Below are 11,597 nucleotides of genomic sequence, written 5' to 3'. Positions count from 1 at the left end.
CAGCGGGATCGGGGCTGGGACAGCGGGAGAGCTGCTCTCAAGGACGGCAGCCTTGCCCACGGCGGGGGAGGGAAGCGCGTCCCGGAGCTCCAGGCTCCTGCCGCAGCCGCCACAGCGCCCGGCCGCCGCTCCGAGAAGGCGCCGCTGGCCTCAGCCCTCAGGCTGCCCATGGAAGCGGGCAGCAGCGGCAGCCAGGACTCGCTGGGCAGCCTGACGGCGGGCGATGTGCTGATCCGCTCCACGGCCGTCCGCAGGGAGTGGCCCCCGGCCCGCGGCCGCCCGGTGACGGACGGGACGGGGCCGCAGGACGCTGTGCCCAAGCTCCGGGCCGGGGGCTCGCCCTGCCCGGGGGATTCGGCTGCAGACCGGGCTCCGTGTGGGACCTCCCGCCGCTCCCCCAGCGCCGCTCCAGGTGCGTCCGTGACCGCCGGGATCGCCTCAGGCTTGTGCTGACAGCGCTGAGAGGCGATTTCAGCCACCGAGCAATTCTGTGGTTAAGGAACTTTTGCATCATCGTACTGCAGTACTGCAGCTGTCAGCACTCTTTGTGTTCCCAAACTGTTCTGCACATGGAAAGCGAGTTGTGCAGGCTGTGAGGCCCTGGCACAGGGTGCCCAGAGAAGCTGTGGCTGCCCCTGGATCCCTGGAAGTGCCCAGGCCCAGGCTGGATGGGGCTTGGAGCAGCCTGGGATAAGTGGAAGGTGTCCCTGCCCATAGGGCCAGTTAATTCCTGTTAAACATCCCTGTTTAAAGGATGTTTAGTAATGTTCTCTTTTTCAGAGGTTTCCCCGTGCTGTAAATCAAATTTCTCATTCAGACTCACAGAATTTATTGATGTTTTTAAGCTTCAGCTCAATCTCTGTGGTCATTTGTGTTATGACAGTCGTGATGTTTAGGCATTCCGAGATAAGCGAAATGTGGAGTTTTACACAAAATGCACCACAAATTATTCTGACCACAGTAAAACTGATTTTATTTTAGGAGCCCTAAGCATCAAAGTACATCCAGAAAGTCTGCTTCCAGTTGAAAATTCAAAGCCTGTGTTTTTATCCCAAATGGTAAGAAAAGTTGCTGTTCCTCTCTGTGATCCTGAGCTAAGAGAACACAGTTTTCCTCCAAAAGCTCCCCTATAAGCAGCACAAGATTTTGGCTCAGCCTCTTCACCACAAGTGTGCAACTGCTTTTCCTCTTCGAGTTGCTGCTAAGGTGGTTTTATTGTTGGTGTTTTTGGAGGGGCTTTATTTAACACTGAATGTTAGAAGTGCTTAATTCTCTGTGTTTGAATTGTCCAAGATCAGCAGCTTCTTTAAACTTAAGCAGGTATAGTTTCACTTATACTTCTTGGACCACAAATGAGGAGAATAAACTTACTTAGCACTCAGAATATGTGGTTTTAGTTTGAATTGTGTTTGTGGAGTTTTAGTCCCTAAAATACCATGTGAGATCTTGACAGCAATGTCCAGACCCTTCGTGGCAGAGGTCATCACGTGTTTTGTGCCAAGACCTTTGTGCTGCTGTGTGCAAATGGTTCCATTTGTGTGCTTAGCAATTCCATTTGCCTCCAAATATTTGCTACTGTTGGCAGAGGCTTTGATATCTGCTTTTTCTGCTCTTGTTCTGAAGGATCATCCTGGAGAAGCTGCAGCACAAGATGATCCTTCACTGCTGGAAGACAACAGAGAACCTGAAGGTAAAACATATCAATAACCCCCTTTTTTTTTGTAAGGAGACTGATTAATTAAAGAAAAAGGGAGCTTTTAGGTATTTTTTTTTATTATAGAAACTTCTGAGTGAAAATATTCAAAGGTTGCTTTGAGAAAAAGATGGTAATTATAACAAAGATTTTTAAATTTTGCAAATTTTACCTCATTCTTGCTGGCATTACATTTTTTTAATTGAGTGGGACATCTGCCAGTGTGCCAGAGTGTTGAGATTCCTTTTGTTAACCAAACTGTTCATGTCTCTGAATAGACAGTTTAGGGAAGGAGCTTGTTTTAATCCATTTTCCTCTTGTGAATTATTGTACTACAAGGGCATATTTTTCTTCAAGCAGCCTATACCAAAAAAATGCATTTCTAATCCTTAAGAATCCTAGGAAATCACAATGTCAGTGTATTTTCCTATAATTTCTGAACCTGCCAATTTCAATCAGATTTAGGGAAGTGAAGGCTTTTTAAAGAAAACACACTTATGCAGGTTTCTTGCATATCTGGAGCTGTGTAGAGGAGAAAAAATACAAATCAATACCCTAGTTAAGACCAAAAATCAATATTTTGTACTCACAGGCAGCACTTACCAGCATTTGTTTCCTCTGCCCAGCAAAGAGTGGGTGAGGGAGAGCCTGCAATCCTTTTAGCATGATTTACACCTATTAAGAAAGTCTGTTGTAATTTATGAGTATGGTAGGGAAATACTGTTTCTGGGGTTTTCTTAATTAAATATTTTTCAATTTTATTGAATTTTATTGGCTGGGTTGTCTGGGCTTGAGTTACCATTGAGACTTTACTCACTATTATTGGTCTTTATTGATACCAGCATTCAATGCTATAAAAACTGTGTTAAATGAAGCCTGCTCTTACTCTTACCATTATTTAGGTTTTCTACTTACTGAAAGGAAACAATTTGTTGTTGCAATAGATGATGTGGGTCCTGCAGGCAACAGATTCTTCACAGCAAAATTAAATGTATTGAAATAATATTTTGTCTCTACCTGTGAAATAGACATTTTGTGCCAATTATCTCAACAAAGGATGTTTGTCCTTTCCCACAGATAATGTTTTTATTTCTCAGTATGCTGCTGGCCAGAAAGAGGTTCTGAGAGGAGTACTAATGCAAAAGTAAGTGTGAATTGTTGTTGGTGTCTGAGCTGTTCTGTTTCTGTACAATAGAATGCCAAAATGCATAGCTGGTAAGGAAGAAGTGTTTTTACTGTTCTCTGTCAGTGTTTTTGGGTTTTTTTCTGTGTATGAAAATGTTTTCAGTTGATTTTATTCCCTGGAGTACCTTGTGTCAAAACTTCCAGGAGAAATGCTTATACAGTGATATCAATACTGTGTGTGGGAAATCATTTGCTTGGAGGAGATACAGAGAAAATGCTGTTTACAGGCTCTTCTTTATTTTTATAGAATTCAGAACATTCCTGTTCACAAGGAGGTGAAGGTGCAGCTCTTGGGAAGTGGCTCCACAGGAAAAAGGGAAATTGTTGGGGGTGACAGCAGGTCAGCAGCCAGGGAAGCTGACTCTGCAGCAACCATTGCAGCAGCCACTGCTGCTGCCATTGCCACCACAGCTCCACTTCTCAAGGTGAGTGGGTGGCTCGTGGGAGTAGCAGCTCTTTGTCCTCTGGAAAGAGTAAATGTTCCAAGCAAGCCTGAAATTGTTGATAGTAGCTCCAAAGAACCTGAATGTGTCTGCTCACTGCTTTGTGTGTTTGTTATCTCACACTCACTGACCAGTATACCAGAGGGAACTAATTTGGATTTAACTAAATGGGCAGAAGACAGAGAACATTTGATTTATCTATTAGAAATTCACAATATTGCTAAACTACCAAACTTTAAGGCCAAATAGAATTTTGTTTCTTTTGGGATGCAAATCCAGGATTCTGTGAAGGATGTTTTGTTCTTTCCATGCTCAGACATCTTCTGCAATAATGGGATTTTTCCTCCCCACCTTCTTTTTTTTTTTTTTTTTTAATCCTTTCTTTCAGGTTCAAAATGATTTGGAAGCAAAAGTGAACTCAGTTTCAGAGATGCTTCAGAAACTGCAGGAGACAGACAGGCAGCTGCAGCGAGTGTCTGAACAGCAAGCAAACATGAAGGCTCAAAATGAACCCCACTACCACCAGAGAGTGAGTGAGCTTGAAAAACAAATGAGCACTTTCATGGCACAACGGATTCAGCACTTGGAAAAGCTACAGGAGCAACAAATGAATATTCAGGTATCTAAGTCACAATGCAGAAACTTCAGGTTAATAATTTCTTTTGTATCTCTGTGTTAATGTTGTAATAATTTGGATTGTTTCTTAGTATTAGAAAGAAAGAAAGCTAAGTGGATCAGAGAAAGTGAAAGCTCCCAACAGTGAGAAAGACTCTGAGGGGCTGGAGCAGGTCCAGAGAAGGGCAGTGGAGCTGGGGAAGGGTCTGGAGCCCCAGGAGGGGCTGAGGGAGCTGGGAAGGGGCTCAGCCTGGAGAAAAGGAGGCTCAGGGGGCCCTTCTGGCTCTGCACAACTCCCTGACAGGAGGGAAGGGCTAGTGCAGGTCAGTCTGCTCCCAGGGAACAGGGATAGGACAAGGGGAAATGGCCTCAAGTTTCACCTGGGTAGATTTTGGTTTGGTATTAGGGGAAATTCTTCACTGAAGGGTAGTCAGACATTGGAACATGCACAGGGCAGTGGTGGAGTCACCACCCCTGGAAGTGCTCAGAAAACATGGATGTGGCACTGGAGGACTTGGTTGGGTGGGGAATGTGGTTCTGCTGGGAGAAGAGTTGGACTTGATAATCTTAAAAGATCTTTTCTAACCTTAACAGTTCTGTGATTCAATGACCAGAAATACTCTGTAATTGTGTCTCCCAGTCCCATCTCATCAGCTCTGCAGTGAACACCCGTGGCCTGCAGCAGGCTCCTGTGCCTGCCCCTGGGCCCCTGGCAGGACTCTGGGAGAAGCCTGAGCAGAGATCACTCACTAACGAAGCACCTTCATCTCACAGGGCTTTATTACCTCCCAGTGCTGCACCTGCCCAAGGTAGAGAGAAATTCTTACTGTCTTATTTTCACTGTTGGCTTTGCATTAACTTTGTGTCCATTAATATTGGACTGTGCATCGCATCAATAATGAGTATTAAGCATTTCTTCTGTGTAATTTGTTTTATTGACCAATGTTCTTTATAATTTTTGTGACATTCTGAAGATGTTCCAGTACCTTCCAGTTTAAATTAAAGTGTCACTTTTGATTTACTAAGTCTGTACCAGGAGGGACCTGGACTTAAAATAATCTTATTGAGACATGATTTGTCTGGAAGCCTGTAATGAACTACAGTGGGGTTTTGGGTTTGTTTTTTTTAATCCATTTATGATAGCAGTCAGGAGTATGCAATTTTCTTCCTGTTTACTTAACTAGTGTAGTAATGTTTTGCATGTTTGTGAAGAATTTGTAGACCTGGCATGGGTTTTTTCCTAGATTTTTTTTCCTAGAGTCTGCAAGGGCAGGTAGTGATAGGATAAGGGGGAATGGTTCCAAACTGAAAGAATGTAGATTTAGATTAGATGCCAGGAAGAAATTCTTGTGAGGGTGGTGAGGCCCTGGCACAGGTTGCCCAGAGAAGCTGTGGCTGCCCCTGGATCCCTGGAAGTGTTCAGGCAGGGTAGGATGGGGCTTGGATCACCCTGGGATAGTGGAAGGTGTCCCTGCCCATGGCAGAAGGTTGGAACTGGATGATCTTTAAAGTCCCTTCCAATCCAAACCATTCTGTGATTCTGTGATATAATTTTTCTTGAAGAAAATTGTTAACATTTTAATATCTTTAATTTTTTAGTGCTCCCTGAAGCATATTCAAGCCATTTTCCAAGTCATGGGGCTCATACACAAAAATCTCCTCTAAAGACACCAGTTCCTCGAAGATTTGCTCCAGAACCTGTACCCAAAATTGGGAAAATCACAGAGAAAGAAAACTCTGTAGTAGAAAAAGAAAATATTCCCAAACCTACAAGAGAAGGTATTGTCCTCCACTGGCCTAACTGTTATGGCCTGGTGGTTACTTTGTGTATTCCTCACATTTTCTGACCTTTTCTGTTGGGTTGCTGACACTTAAATGCATATATTCAGAATATTTGGAATCTACATTTGGGAAGGGTTAATTTTGTATATAAGTAACTCACAAGTAACTAAAGACTTAAAGACAGTGTTGATTTAATCTACAAAGTTTCAGCAGGACTGCTCACTGAAATATTTTTTCAAAGACAAGTTTCAAGAAGATTAGACAAAATAATGTAAAACTTGGGAGCTACTCAATAACTTTTGTAATTATTATTGGTTAAATAGAATTTTTATTTCATTTTTTCGTGGGTCCACAAGGTCTTTATTATTGAAAGCAGCAAATGTAAAGCAAATGTAAATGAATTTTCTTTTACTGCTTTTGATCAGGTTCTGTTTCTGTTACAAAGCTGTTAGGTATTCCTATTGTTCAGTGGGTCCAGGAATAAATGAAATAAGACAAAAGGAGAAGCATTTTGTCCATTATGTCACAGGTTTGTTCTCAGTGATTCAGTTCATTGCTATCCCAGTTCCTAGCTTTGCTAATTTAAAGCAATCTTAGAGAGATCAGGTTTTAAGTGCTTTGCCTTATCTGAAATAGATCTACATTTTTAAATATAAAAGATATTTTATTCTCCTTGGTGAGTATTATATAACAGTGAAATACCTGGAAAGGAAAATAAAATATTAAATATATTGAACTACCCCAACTTTTTTTTTTCTTCATTTCACTTCATTTCAGGTGAAGGGAAATGTCTGGAACACGTTTTGAATTCTCAAGAAATACCACTAAAGCAAGCTGAATTTTCCAAGAAGACAGCATTAGGCAGCAATGAAAGGAGCTGGCATTCTGAGAGAGACAGGTGGATAAACACAACAACCCAAAACTGAGGAAGAGTTTCTGTTCCAGTGAAGTTGAGGGAGGTGGATTAGACACTGATGGTATAACAGAGTCACTGCTGTGGTCCTTGAGGCTGGCAAGCAGTGCTGGAGTATTTCTGTTTTGGCATTACTTTTGACAGGACCTGAGGGAACAGCTGGAGCTGTGCCAGGGGAGCTTTAGGTTGGATTTCAGAAAAGGTTCCTCCCCCAGAGGGTGCTGGCACTGCCCAGGCTCCCCAGGGAACGGGCAAGGCCCCAGCTTGACAAATTCAGAGAGTTTGGACACCGCTCTCAGCACAGGGTGACATTGTTGGGGTGTCTGTGCAGGGCCAGGAGTTTGACTCTGATCCTTTTGGGTCCCTTCCAGCTGTAATACCCCACGATTCTGTGGTTTGTGTTGAACTGCAGGCAGATGTTTCTAAGGACAGCTCACTACATCTCTCTCAGAGGTCAGCCAGTTGCACTTGGAGTGTTTTTCAGGAGCAGCATCCACCTAACAATCCCTAAACTTTAAAATAGGTGAAAAAATGTTCTTAGCCATGCAGTCTGAACCATATTTTCCCCAGGCAATAATGTGAAGTTATAATTTCACTAATTCGGAGAAACTGCTCATATGTGCTAATGTAGAACAGTGTAAACAAAAATGTTAATTGCTTCAAATGGAGAAATACCAAAAGTTTAAATGTTGCTCTATTAGATGTAATTTCACTATTGAAAATAAAAGGATATAGCTGAAGGTGTTAAGTAGTAAACAGAGAAAACCCAATAACCTCTCTATAACTTCAGATTCCAAAGCAAGTTTCATTTTATTTAAAGGTTTGGTACTTGGGCTGTAAATTCCTGCTTGCTTTCCCAGCTGAATCCTTTCTTGGGCCACCTCAGGAGCCATGAGAGGTAACCAGGAGTGTTTCTCCCCTCAGACACAATGCTTTGCCTGGAGGCTTAATTCCTTCAATTGAAAGCTACAATACAATTGAGAAAACAGTGAAAAAAGCAGATGCTTTACTTCAGGATCTTGGCAAGCTGAGAAGAGAAATGCACAACATTCTGCAGGTAAAATCAGTATAATCACAATGAGCAGGGGTTTGAGCAAGGTGAATAAAAATTGTGGAGGAAAACATAGAGGTGGGTATCAGCAAAAGTGTTGCTCTTGCTTCTACACCTGTTAAAAAATCCACATTTGTTTTATAATTAATTGAAATATTGGAGTCTCTGTGTGTGGAAGAGGTTAGAGCCTGAATAATGCTCTGGGTGTGCAATTGTCCCAGACATAAAATAGGTGAGAGAGAGAGGACAGAAAGAAGAAAAAAAGAAGTTTATTTGTTTGTTTTAAGGTTTTGGTTATTTTCAGTTCCTGTTCTCTGCAGAGCTACAGAGCTGATGTAATTTTCCTATTTGGGAAAGAACAATGTTCCATTTATCTCCAGTCAGCTTTAAACATTTCCTTTCTCATTTTGCCACTTCTTTTTGTATTGAGTGCTGTTTCCAAGGAATTGCCTGGCATTGAATCCTTGAGCTGTTTCTTGTGCTAAAGATTTTGTACCTTTGGGGGTACAAGATCTGCTTCTGTGCTGGCAACATGGAGCTTTTGACAGCTGAGGCTTTTATCTTTTAACCTGGTGCCATTCCTGGTTCCACCCATCTGCTGTGGTCCTTTCTGTCCTTGTCAATATACTCAGTGAGAAAGAAGAAAATCTTGAAAATTCACCTCTGTGAATTGGCTTGAAATGTAGTAACTGATTCTGCTGGTTCATTTCTGTGGTTGAAAGTTTCAACTTGTATATTTTCCTAAAAAATATTTTGTATTACCAGTCTGGTTTTTCTTGCTGTGTCTTTAGAAAAAACAGGTTCATCTGTCATATCTTACAGCACAGCTGGTGTATTTTTTATAGATTTTGTAACACTTTGTGAATTTTACATTTAACTATTCTTACTAGGAATGGAACAGGTGCCTTGTGCCCCACTGAGGATGCAAATATTTTCTTACCACTCTTGCTGAAAACTTAAACAAGTAACATTCCTTAGTACAGGCAACAGAACAAGATGAGATGGGATAAGGAATAGGAGAAAGACAGAAATTAATTACAGAAATGATTTGAAATCTCTCTAACGAAAAAGGTCAATAGAAAGAGATGTGATGACTTAGAAAATGTAGAGTTGGGTCAATTAAACACTTAGCTACTGACTCCTCATCACTGAGAGGTTTGTAGAGTGAGATAATGATAAATTTTTGGGTAAATGATAAATTAGCTCTGTCATAAAGCAAAGGTCTGAATTAGCTGAGGACAGAAGGTGGTGCTCTAACCCAAGGAATTCAGTGAAACTGATCCAATATATCCTATGGATTTTACTTTAAAAGTTTCAACAGCTCTTCTTCTGTCTTTTTAGGAAGCAAGTTCATGGAAATCTGACATGAATAATCTGATTAAGGTATACCTTGAAATTTTAATGTGTATTTCTTTTGTGAGCTTTTGGGCTTTCTGTGAAATACTCTAATGCTGAAGCTGTTTGCAATGAAATACCACTGCCTGCCTGTTGCACACCTGGGTGTTTGTTAAAGGATTGCTCTTGCACAGATCACATTGCTCCTCTCTGCTTCAGTCCTAGGAAATCCCTTGAGGGGATAATACCAGGCAGGAAGCTGCTGTGTCAGATTTGCACACTGTGGGCTGCTGCTACCAGCATTTTTTACATATTTAACAGATCCAGTTGCCATTTCATGATCTGGGTCTCACTACATCATTTTACAATTGATCATGTATCTGTATTTCTTACCTTTTCTCACTGAGTTTACCTGTCTTATTGAATTAGTATTTGTCAAAAAGTTCCATTTTAAAATGAATGCCTATGTAAAATTGATAAATAATTTGGTATATTGTCTTTTTCTCACCAGACCAAAACCAAGGTCATGTGATCAGTGTGTTGATTCCAGTGCCACATTTATGCCAAATTAAACTTTTGTTTAATTCTGATTTGACAAAAGAGTAGCCTTAAAGCCAAAACTGAGTTGTGATCTGTGAGATTTTTTTTTTCTGTTCATTCAGTTGATAGTTCCACAGTCTGGGTATTTTGATTTTGGCTTGAGGTTTGTTTTTTTTTTAATGTACATTTATCACTTTTAAAATTTTTTTACTGTTTAATGAAGTTTTCATGGGCCTCTGGGTTTTTCCTCAGGAGTGTGAGAATGAATGTGAGAACTTGTTTCCTGTGTTTGTGTCCTTTGCTTTTGTACTTAGCAGATAATTTATGCTCGATTTTTATCTTTGTAAAAGGGTTCTGCAAAGTGAGAGGTTTCATTGTTCCTTCTGAAAAGTGAAAATGAGTAAAAGTGAGACAGGATCAAGGGGCTTCTGAGGGATTTATCTTGTTAAAACTTACAAATATTGCTTGGTGTTTCTTGGGGTAGATTGATGCCAAACAAGTGCATATATTTAGAGGACTTGGGCTTTTATTAGGCTCTTAATTATATTTAATTACTGTTACATGGAGAGATTTGCTTGTGATGCTTCATGTATCTAATTGCCATCTTTTCACATGCTTATTAGCCTCATTAGCATTGCCTCTCATACTTCACATCATTTTTCATTTGAGATCTTTTGGATGTCTCACTTCTCTAAATATATTTGCAACATAATGAACATTCTTGAGTAATTGAAGTTGCTGATAGTGCACTTGGGCAGTATTTCATATGATGGCATTGATGTGATTACAGATTAATAGGAAATTACAATCTCTGATTAAAAGCTAGAGGTTCTGTTTCAATTTTAGCCCAAAAGTCCTTCTGTTGGACCTGATCCTCCTGAACATCATGTGCAGAATGAGCCATCCATCCTTCAAAATGTCAAAGTGCCAAAGTCCATACTGACAGATGCTGAAAAGGTTTTGAGAGGAGTGCAAAACAACAAAAAAGTCCTTGAGGAGAATCTGGAAGCTGTTACTCGTGCAAAAGATGGAGATGCCACGTATTCTTTCAGTAACTCCACTACAGACAGGTCAGACCCTGCAGTTCAGTGCTTTGTGGGATTGATGTTTCCTGATCTGGGCACTGAAGAACTCGTGCTCTTGCCTGCAAAAAGGATTTATTGTCCCTTTCTAGCAAATGTTGTCTGATTCTTGAAATTCAGATGTTTTTCAACCCTTGTGGTATGAACTGATTTTTATCAGGTGTCTAAATCTGATTTCTGAGGCTTTATCAGCTGGACTGATAAAGCAGACTGATAAAGCCCTGCTCTGCTGCCAGGACATTTAACTGTTCCCATACCAACTTTCATTAATAAGAAAATTGAAGCCTAATTTAATTATTCAGAGCCAGAAGAGGTTTCATAAGCCTGTAAATTTACAGAATTTAATCACCTCACAACAGATCTTTGGCTTTTGATCTTTTGCTTTGCTAGTTGTGTTAAATACTCCTGCTTGAATAATAATGGAACTTTTCTATTAAAATACAATCTGAATTTGCATTTTCCTGAGGAAGGTAGCTATTCTGTATGCCTAAGGGATTTTTTTAGGCCTGGTACCTGCCCTCATTATCTTTTAGAGGATGTAATAATTTGTCATCTGCTTTTTTGTTAAGTTGGAATATTTTTGTTGATTTTTCAGTTGTGATCAAAGTAGGAAGTGACACATGGCTGCCTCTTACTCCTAAAACATTTGTAATAATGTCAGTATTTCCCAGCAGGGAGTGGGGTTTGCAGGTGGCACCATGCAAGAGCAGATTTGGGGCTGGGACTCTCCATGGGCTTTGCTTGGTGCCTTTAGGGCAGTGTAGAGGTGCAGAATCTCACTGTCTGCTTTTCTTTTAAAGTATTTAAAGGTCATTACTTTCCCAGGAGCAAATCTGTGCAATTTGAGAAGCACTGACCTAAAATGTTTCTTTCTTCTGTTTCAGAGATGTCTTGGAGGAGATTCGTATCCGAAGGACTGTGGATGACTGGATCAAGACAATCAGTGAGGAAATCCAGG

At 40.8% G+C, this 11,597-nt stretch overlaps 1 protein-coding gene across 13 annotated transcripts in view; it reads left to right on the top strand.

Moving 5' to 3' along the window:
* The first annotated feature begins 13 nt into the window (after window positions 1-13).
* Window positions 14-11,597, top strand: part of KIAA0586 (KIAA0586 ortholog) — an 85,523-nt gene continuing 73,939 nt past the window's right edge. For 7 of the 13 annotated variants that reach the window (XR_001522248.3, XR_001522250.3, XR_001522246.3 and 4 more), the window contains exons 1-13: window positions 14-412; window positions 982-1,058; window positions 1,624-1,690; window positions 2,771-2,837; window positions 3,126-3,303; window positions 3,710-3,940; window positions 4,577-4,745; window positions 5,536-5,715; window positions 6,496-6,616; window positions 7,556-7,688; window positions 9,024-9,065; window positions 10,404-10,627; window positions 11,524-11,596. Coding sequence is in view for 7 of the 13 variants with exons in the window: in XM_033514995.1 (XP_033370886.1) it covers window positions 169-412; window positions 982-1,058; window positions 1,624-1,690; window positions 2,771-2,837; window positions 3,126-3,303; window positions 3,710-3,940; window positions 4,577-4,745; window positions 5,536-5,715; window positions 6,496-6,616; window positions 7,556-7,688; window positions 9,024-9,065; window positions 10,404-10,627; window positions 11,524-11,596 (1,806 nt within the window). In the remaining 6 variants the exon portion in view is untranslated. The remainder of the gene's footprint in view (window positions 413-981; window positions 1,059-1,623; window positions 1,691-2,770; window positions 2,838-3,125; window positions 3,304-3,709; window positions 3,941-4,576; window positions 4,746-5,535; window positions 5,716-6,495; window positions 6,617-7,555; window positions 7,689-9,023; window positions 9,066-10,403; window positions 10,628-11,523; window position 11,597) is intronic. The other 6 variants (XR_002001878.2, XM_015631303.3, XM_033514994.1 and 3 more) reach the window with 2 other exon arrangements.

The sequence above is a fragment of the Parus major genome, chromosome 5 (assembly GCF_001522545.3).
Source record: "Parus major isolate Abel chromosome 5, Parus_major1.1, whole genome shotgun sequence".
Classification (NCBI taxonomy): domain Eukaryota; kingdom Metazoa; phylum Chordata; class Aves; order Passeriformes; family Paridae; genus Parus; species Parus major.
This window is presented reverse-complemented; position numbering and strand designations above follow the sequence as displayed.